Raw genomic sequence first — 9,384 nt, 5'->3', positions numbered from 1 at the left:
GTGGACTCCAACTCCCAGAATTCCCCAGCCAGCCATGCTGGCTGGGGAGTTCTGGGAGTTGGAGTCCACACAGCTTAAAGTTCCCAAGCTTGGGAAACACTGCTCAAGAGCCATGGGGTAGAGCGCAAAGATCAGCCCAAGTTTTCCTGAACATTACCAGTACAGGGGGAAGCGTGTAACTGGAAGGAAAACAGACATCTTTGACCTCAGCTGAATTCCAGAATGCCTTGCAGCCCAAAGCTCCCACCCCGTTTTTTTGGCTTATAATTGTCTCTTCAAGTCTGGCTTATTAAAACAATAATTGAATTCTCCTTCTTTTAAGCACTCCGTGTTAAGCTCTCAGATTCTTGTACCCCTACTGTCCCCTTTTAGTAAAAACCCAAAACATTTCAAAAAGGGGCTACCCAGAGGGCTCTCCTTAAAATGCACACACACACACACGTTCTCAAGCCCTGCCCCAGAAGCCTAAAACGTATGACTGCGGAAAGGGGCGCATGATTGCAATGCTCCTTCCAGGCACTGCCTGGAAAGGGTGAGAAAAAACAGTGTTGTCTTATGCTCCTGAAGATCAAAACTTTAGAAAACTTTGCCCCCCCCCCCAATTCATGGCTTACTCAAAGCTTGCTTTCTCTCTATGAGAATCAGAAACTTTCAGGGTCCCCCGCAGACCAGTAGCTGGGAATCTACAGAAATCTGATTGTGCAACATTCTCTCTTTGTGCAAAAAATAAAACCAGGGACTTTGAGAAAGTTTTTTCCTTTGGGCTGTCACTTGAATTGGACCTTCTTTTGACAAACCAGGTAGAATGAATATACGTGTGGGTATATATGTGTAAACACACACACACACACACACACACACACACACTCATTCTATGATCCTCCCTTTCCAAACTCAGTAGTTCTTGGTGGGTAGCACAGAAAGACAAGCTCCGGTGCTGAGAAGCAGCCGGCGGATGGGGAAGCTGGCAAGTAGCCATTTTTCTCAAGTGCCCGATTCCCCCAGCATTTAGGCATCGCTGCTCCCCCGCTTCCCCTTCTCTTCCACAACTCCACTTTGTACATCTCTCTCTATATAAGCATATAAAAAATTAGTACAGGTTTGACTGTATATTATATATAAATAAACTTTGTTTCTGTTGACGAGAGTTCTCTCCACCCACCCCGTTAAAGAGACAGACGTGGTCCGTTCCAACCTGGTATAAAAACACAGCACGGCCCCTGAAGTGGCCCAGCCCAAGGAAAGGGGGGACCTCCTTCCCCCCGACTCAGCTGGCGTCGTAGAGGTCGGGGAGGGGGCCGCTGAACTGGATGACGCTCTGGCGCTCCTGCCCACTGCTCTCGCTCCCCAGGCCGTGCGGGTTCAGCATCATCTCCTCCACAAGCTCCCGGTAGTTCAGGCTGGCCGAGGAGAAAATGTCTGCCAGGGCGGCTGGGATGGGCGGGGCCGGGGGCAAGTGTTCGTGCTGGGAGGGGGAGCCGCTGAGGGCCAAGCTGCCCACCAACGCCGCGCTGTCGTAGGGGGGGTGGAAGCTGAATTGGGGGGGCGGGGGAGGCGGAGAAGGCTCTGTCCAGCAGAAGTCCAGAAGACCTTCGCCGGGGGGGCTGCGGGTCAGGTCCAAGACCTCGTCCTGCTGCAAGGAAGAGTGTTGGGCAGAGAAATACCCGGCGGGCTGGCTAAGCTCCAGCGGCGGCACAAGCAGCGGGTAGGGCAGCATGGGCCTCGCTGGCGCCAGCATGGCTTGACTCTGCTTCTGCTTCACGTTCTCGTCCATCTGTTTCAGCTCCTTCAGCACCTGATGGACGCAGTTCTCCGGTATCTTGATCCCTGCAGAAAGGATAAAATGTCCCGGGTCAGCTTTCGGCAGGAGGCGAGACTCTAAAATCCCACTCGCCCGACTCCAGAGGTCCCCCCCGGAGGACATAACCATGGCTTAGAGTCCTGTAACCTTGATAGGAGGCGGGGGCGCCCAGGATCTGGGTTACGGAGAAAAGGAGGGAGGTACGGAAGGGTGAGGGATGAGGGGAGAATGTGGAAAAACAGTATGTGCAGAAATGCAGTTCTGGAGCAGGAGGAGACAAAAGAATCCCTCCAAGGAATTCACGGGCGTAGAGTCAGAATGGGGTGTGCCGCACGCACAAACTAAAACCCAAGTTTAGCACCTGAGGATGCTAAACTGAGGAAATCCTTCACCCCGTCTGTGAGTCTTCTCTTCCACGGCACTCAAGCCGTGTTCAGGTTGTAGCTTCCTAACCCAACTGCACTACAGGGGTGTCTACGTGAGGCACGTAAAAAATGGGTGACACTTTGATTGCAGTAACACGGCCACCCTCTTGCCTTTTTTGACCTCAAACCTGTGGGCACCCTGGGTGGGGGTGTCAGATGAGGGAGCATGGAGTATCTAACAGTGCAAGCTGAACCTGCCCCATTGTTTGCCTTTTCCAATAGCTATGAGCAATCTATATCCTCCTAAAACTTTTGTGTCTGTTTGATACTTTGTAACTTCTAACTAGGTGAAACGGGGCATTGTAGGGCAACGGTTTTTGAGCCAAGGTACCTCAAACGGGCTAACTTACAGAATGCGTCCAAAATCTGGGACCCACGACTCCAGTGGAATTGAAATTTGGCAAATTTTATAAAACATTTTACGACATAAAAATTACCCTAAAACATTTTATAACATAATACGAAGTGCCATAAAACCTTTCCTGTGGTCAACTCCTGGTGTTTGACTGTGATACACAGTTCAACACTGGCTACTTTTGACATTGGTTACATGCATCTCTCCCTGAATGTCTAAGGACTTTTCCAGTGAAGGCAGGACATTAGCTCTGCTATGGTTGAAGGAATTGAGGAATCTGGTTAGGAAACAAAACGATGACCCAGCGGGCTGCGGATTGTCTAGTTGTTTTATACAAAGCTGCAGAATCTTATACACAGTAAAGCAACAAGTGCCATGTGAGGCAACCTCTCAAGCTGGAAGATGGAGTCCAGAACAGGCCAATCCTTCCTGTTCTGTTCTGCCCTTTCCCCTTCCTCTCTCTTTTTGTTCTCCCTCCTCACTGGCCTCCCCAACACCCCCCTGGAGGAGGGACCAACCCCTGTCATCCCCAGAAATTCCCACAGCTTCCAGAGAGAATTGAAACCGGGCCCGGGGCTATCGTCTTCCCACTCTGGCTCTGTTTGGTTTTTAGGCTATCAGAGGGGTGGGTAGATGTGCCACAGACAGGACCAGGGATGCTCACCCCACCACCCCCGAGTCACAGATCCCATGGTAAGGTCTTTTATGCTGGGTCAGAATATTTGTCCATCTGTAGGGGATGAAGAGTTACTAAATTTGTCTACGCCTGTCGTAAGGAAGGTTGGAAGTCACTTCTCTACATATTTCTCTTCTTTTTCTTTATCATATTCTTTCTTTTCTCCTCCTTTCTTTTTCTTGCACGTTTTATTCTCTTACTATTCTTTTTTCTTTAAGTTTGGTTTGTATTAGTTTTCACTATTCTAATCAAAATCCTTAATAAAAATTATATCCAAAAAAAAAAAAGAAAGAAAGAAAAGAACTCTACCTAGATTTCTGTAAGGGATCTTGAATGCTCCTCTGGGGTAACTCCAGAATTTTGGAAACTGCCAAAGCCTCGTTTATGTTGTTCGTTAAGGAGAGTTTCTCTGAACACTGTGAAACACCCTGACCCGGATTTTTCCCCACCTGGGCTTAGTGGCCGGTTGTGAGATGAGCTGCTGATCCCTTGGCTGAGTTGTCTGTGTCTGCTCTCTCTTCCGTTCCGTGCCCAGCCTCCCCACCATCTCTCCCGAGGCTTTCGGGGCCTCGGACCACTTCCAAGCCTAGGACTCCAGGATCTGAGAGGGAGGTGATTCCACCCTCGGCCCCTTCGCCCCGGGGGGAGGAGAGCCCGAGTCCTCCACTCACCAACTTGCTTCTTCTTCTCCTTGGTTTTGAGGCGGACGATCTGCAGATAGCTGGTGTTGGTGATATTGGCCATGGTGCTAGCGATTTTGGTCCAGACGCGCAGGAGTGCCCCGCACAGCATGTAATAGTGGCGTAGACGTGTGCCCTGGAAACATTCCTTTCCCTCCTGGACAACCTTGCAGTTCCTGTTCCTGCGGGGTTTTGTTTTCAGGGTGGGTTGGGGGAGGGGGGACATCGAGGAACAGAAGCAGAAGAAAGGCAAGTCACGGACTTTCCCAGCCACGTCCTCCTGCGCTCTGCCGCTTAGAAAGAAAGAATGGGGCGGAGGCACGTTAGGCAAAGCCTAAACAAGTATTGAGGCCTACCTGACAAGCTTGCCTGTGGTGGCAGCATCAATCTGTGTCTTTGCCACGGAAGCCAAGCCACCAGGGTCAGAGGGAGGATGGTTTAAGGGGCAACAAGTCAAGGCATCACAGAGTTTGCGCAGCACTCCCAAACAAGCCTTCATCCCCTCTCCCCCCATAAACCTAGCCTCAAAAAGAGCTGGGAGCTCAGCTTTGGAGCCAGAAAAAGGGACCCCCAGGGCCAAGTATCAGCTTGGACACCTCATTCCCCTTTACTCAGAACGGATGTCCACCTCATCAAGCTTCCAGCTGTACGGGCTCCTATGTGGGCCACAAGGAGCTTGCCAAAGAAGAAGTCTCCTTTAGAAAGAGTTACAGGTAGTCCTTACTTAACAACCACAATTGAGACCAGAATTTTGGTTGCTAAACGAAGAGGTCATTAAACAAATCTGACCTGATCTTACGACCTTTTTTGCAGTGGTTGTAAAGCGAATCACCACAGCTGTTAAGTGAACCATGTGGTCATTAAGCGAATCATGCGGTTCCCCATTGATTTTGCTTGCCAGAAGCTGGCTGGGAAGGTTGAAAATGGCGATCACATGAACACAGGACGCTGCGACAGTCATAAATGCAAACCGGTTGCCAAGCACCCAAATTGTGATCATGGGGACACTGTGATGGACATAAGTGTGAGGACCAGTCCTAAGTCAGTTTTTCCAGCACCACTGTAAGTTCGAACCGTCACTAAACAAATGGTTGTTAAGTGAGGACTGCGTGTATGGTGGGCAGGGGGAACCCTGCAAACTGCATTTAGGTCCCACCACCTTGCCTAGAGGCCCAGAGTGGGCAGGAACAACGTTTTTAGCCCAAAGTTGGCGTTTTTAGGTTTGGGGCTGGTTTTCAAGAGCAAAGGGGGCTCCTTAAGGCTTGCGGAGACTCAAAGCACCTGTTTTCACCCCTTAAAAACAGTCGAGCTCCACTCAGATTGGTGAGGCTTAAGGCGTCCAGCCAACCTTCTCCACCGTGGAGGCGTACAGAGATTACCTTGGTAAAGGAATGTAGGAGCCGTTAGGAGCAAGTAAAAGACAGCTCAGTGCTGGGAAAGGAGGCATGAGAAAGAGACTCAAAATAACTCTGCCTTGATTCTGTTTGGTACAGAGGGGGCAGAGGGAAATTCTAGGAGCCTACCAAATTGAATTCTACCAGACAACCGCAAGTCACATTCCTGGAATCTTTGCTGTTTGTTTCCTGATCTGGCCTGCCTTGAAGGGCTGACACCCACAAAGTGTTAAAAAAATGAAGATGCCCCCCATCCATTCCAGCATTGTCACTTCACTGGCCACCCCTCAAGGCCTTAAAGGCCAAAGGAACTGAATTGTGACTCTATCAACACCACCATCAGAAAGCAGTCCACCCCTGCGCTACAGTCCGGCAATGCGCATCTCCATTTGCACTCCAGGAAACCAGAGTGCTTCTGTTTCCTCAGAGTTCCTGTCTTTGGTGCAGCACTCAAAGGCAACTTACCATACAGCATGGTTGCAGTGCTTCAGGGAGAACTCGTAACTGCTCTCCCAGTGGGGCTGAGCATCTGCTGGCGACACCTGCATGGAAGACCAGCAAGAGGGAACTATCAGGGACACGATGGATTGGGAATGGGGGAGGAGAAAGATGGACCTGCGGCCACAGCCACCACTGCTGCAGGCTGTGCCTTACCGGCTGGTACTTCTTAAGAAGGCTGTCCATGTTCTCCGGCTGGCTCTGTTTCCCGATGTTCGGCTTGTAGAGGGTGAAGTATTTTCCACGGGTCTGCTCTGCTAGAAGGCAGGTGTATTTGTTGCCTCGAACCTGCAGGGGGCATAGTGTTCATAGTCAGTTTAGGGGGTGGAGGAGAGAGAGGTGCTCCCCAAAACTTGGTACAGGTAGCCCTCACTTAACAACCATTCGCTTAGTGATGGTTCAGACTTTCGACGGTGCTGAAAAAACTGACTAACGACCAATCCTCACACTTACAACCGTCGCAGTGTCCCCCTGGTCACATGATCACAATTTGGGCGCTCGGCAACCGGTTCACATTTATGACCATCACAGCGTCCCGTGGTCACATGATCGCCATTTTCTACCTTCCCGGCCAGCTTCTGGCAAGCAAAATCAGTGGGGAACTGCATGATTCGTTTAATGACCACATGGTTTCCTTAACGCCTGTGGTGATTCGCTTTACAACCACTGCAAAAAAGGTCGTAAGATCAGGTCAGATTTGTTTAATGACCTCTTCGTTTAGCAACCAAAATTCTGGTCTCAATTGTGGTCGTTAAGCAAAGACTACCTGTACTGTAGATTAGGAACTTGGGGTCACGGACGGGAGTTTAGGCTCAGCACGCAGACAATGAGATCCTTGAAGAGGCACTTCAGAAGACGCAGCAACACAGATGCTGCTCTGCCTGAGACTCACTGAAGCAGCCGCTGCACGATCTTGCAAACAGATGTGGTGCTTTAATGAGCCGAGACAATTGTTGAGCATGTGTTCCTAGGCATTCCGAAATGCCTCTTCTGAATGGAATTCAAGGTGTTGCACAGCCTCTTGGCCAGCTGTTTGCTTTCATTTGGATTCCAGCACTGAGCAAAGGGGTTTTACACTCCATGTTCTCAATGGCTGCTTCCAGCTTTAGGATTCGATGCCAGGTCACCAGGAACAATTTGGAGAAGCTGTTTGTGGGTTTTGTTTTAGTTTTTCTGAATCAATTTACAGCTGCTGCTTTTGGTCTTCACTAAACGAGCTTGGAGGCCTCGTCTGCTTCTATTTTAGGGTGATATTTCCCCTCCCCTTACCTTGCACATCTTCTCTCCTTGAAACAACCTCCCATTTGCCAAAATAATCTCCTCCCCCCCAAAGCCCTTTAGTAGAACAACTAAAAAAGGGAAGGTTTTCACTTCTGATGAAGTGCTTACCAACCTCTCCCCTCGCCCTACAACTTTATCACCCCAAAAGTGGCCATCCCACCCCCTGCATCCCCACCAGGTCCTCTTACCTTGCGGGAAAGGTAGAACCCATCATGAGGGCTTGTCAGGTGGAGGGACTTCTCGTAGGCCTCCTCCCACTTCAGCCCTCTGTCCACGCTGATCTGAAGGTGGGGCAGAAACAAGCACGGAAGTGGTTTGAGAAGGCAGACCTCCACTGACCGGCTTTCAAGTTCACATCCCAGAGGAGAAAAGTCCTAGAGGGAAGCCACTGGCCTCCCCGGTGATGCCTCAAATGAGATTTACCGCCTCGGCTTTTCAGGCAGTGTTTTGCCAGCCTGGAGACTCCTGGGAGAGGTGGTCTCAAACACCTGGGAGGTCCCGGCTGGCAAAGCTATTTGTAGGCATCGAAAGTATTCAGGCGACACCCTAGTAGTGTGTGTGAAGCTTCTGCTCAAGGCCTGCACGAACATTGCGTTCAAATGGTTTCTTTCCCTCTTCCTCCACCCTCTTTGAAAAAGCATTCTGCGGGACATTTAATGATCACAATCTCAAGTATTTGCGTTCAATTATTTTTCTCCTTTTCATTCAGTACCGAATGAAACCAAACTCCAAGTAATTCAGTAAGTGCAGTTCTACAGGTTTAAACTGCGGTGCCTCTTTGTTGTTCCCTAAGAGGAAAAATACCAAAACTGGGTGGGAAGGTGGGTGGGTGAGGAAGAGAGTTTAGAAAGGGTTGTGAGAGACATGTGAGAGATCTATGGAACTGCACACGGCATGAAAAAGCAGACAGCGGCATTCTTGTTTTGAGCGTGGGATACTTCTGTGAGGGTAGGACCAAAGCATCGGAGCTCAAAACATTTTGCACGCCTCTACTGGCAGCTGAGTGGAAGAGCATAAGCTTTGCGTGTAGAACCGTGTTTCTCAACCTTGGCCACTCTAAAATGTGTGGATTTCAACTCCCAGAATTCTCCAGGCAGCAGGTGTGGACTTCAATTCCCAGAATTCCCTAGCCTCCTTCCCTAGGAGTTGAAGTTCACGCATGCTTACTAGGGAATTCTGGAAGCTGAAGTCCACACCTGCTGGCTGGGGAATTCTGGGAGTTGAAGTTCACACATCTCAGAGTGGCCAAGGTTGAGAAACACTGGTGTAGTAGATTGCAGATCCAATGGATCTCCAGGCAAAGCTAGGAAAACCCCAGTCTGAGGCTTGGGAGAGATGCAGCAAGTCAGAATGAGCAGAGGTGGACAAGAACCAACGACAGGTTCATGAGCCAAGTCCTAGATTCCTCTTGCAAATCCTTACCTTGTAGAAGACCACCTGGCCATCCTGCGGGTGGCCTGGTGTTAGGAAAACCTCTTCGCTCTCCTCATAGATTTCATCAATGCCAGGAGCCAGGTCTGAGGGAGGGAGAAGGCGGTGAGAATGAGTAGGGTGGTATCTCGGGTTGGAAGGAGCTCAGAAAAACATGCGGATGGAACGCTCCCCAAATCTCTCTTCCCCACCCCAACATACCCACAAGTCCCCCTTTGTTCCATCTCCCGGTCTTGTGGTTCTGTAATGTTACACTGCAGGCAGGGCTACAAATTTGAAAACGGTGAGTTCATCCCTTCCATGAAGTAGCCCGACTGCTGTGACATCACAGAATGGCCCAGGTTGAGTTATAATAATTCCCTGTCCACTGCCTTCCATTATTGGGACCATCCACAGTGTTCTAGGAAGAACAGGAGTGACAACCCTGTTCAAAGATCTTACCATCCAAAACAGACACGGGAAACATGAGAGAGAGGGGCAAAGGGACGCTAGAGTCAACAGGGCAAGGAGATGAGACGACTTGAGTTACACATGTTTTGGTTTATTTACAAAACTGTTTTCACAACCGTTAACATAACCCCAAAGATGTGAGAATTGAGGGGCATTGCTGACGTTTATCAAGGTGGGGGTAGCAATAGAAGTAGCCCTGGCCGATATATGGAACATCTGATTTACAGCCTTAACTTGTGAAATTCCTAACTAGAAGACACTGAGATGGCCACCTACTTGGATGGCTTTCAAAGGGGTCTGATAAACCCATGGAAGACAAGGGCTGTTGAGGTCTATGAGCCTTGAGACTCAATGTTACCTCTGGGTTGGGGGCAGTAGGCCGCCAGTGCCCGT

At 49.8% G+C, this 9,384-nt stretch overlaps 1 protein-coding gene across 1 annotated transcript in view; it reads right to left on the bottom strand.

Moving 5' to 3' along the window:
• Positions 1-758: 758 nt before the first annotated feature.
• SBNO2 (strawberry notch homolog 2) overlaps positions 759-9,384 on the bottom strand; it is a 121,686-nt gene continuing 113,060 nt past the window's right edge. Inside the window, exons 27-32 of the mRNA XM_063290868.1 lie at positions 8,533-8,627; positions 7,299-7,391; positions 5,986-6,117; positions 5,797-5,873; positions 3,929-4,119; positions 759-1,827 (exon numbers count right to left, since the gene is read on the bottom strand). Coding sequence (XP_063146938.1) covers positions 1,268-1,827; positions 3,929-4,119; positions 5,797-5,873; positions 5,986-6,117; positions 7,299-7,391; positions 8,533-8,627 — 1,148 coding nt within the window. The 3' untranslated portion in view covers positions 759-1,267. The remainder of the gene's footprint in view (positions 1,828-3,928; positions 4,120-5,796; positions 5,874-5,985; positions 6,118-7,298; positions 7,392-8,532; positions 8,628-9,384) is intronic.

Source organism: Candoia aspera, chromosome 1, assembly GCF_035149785.1.
Source record: "Candoia aspera isolate rCanAsp1 chromosome 1, rCanAsp1.hap2, whole genome shotgun sequence".
Classification (NCBI taxonomy): Eukaryota; Metazoa; Chordata; class Lepidosauria; order Squamata; family Boidae; genus Candoia; species Candoia aspera.
The sequence above is the reverse complement of the archived record's forward strand: the minus strand, read 5'-3'. Positions and strand labels throughout refer to the sequence as shown.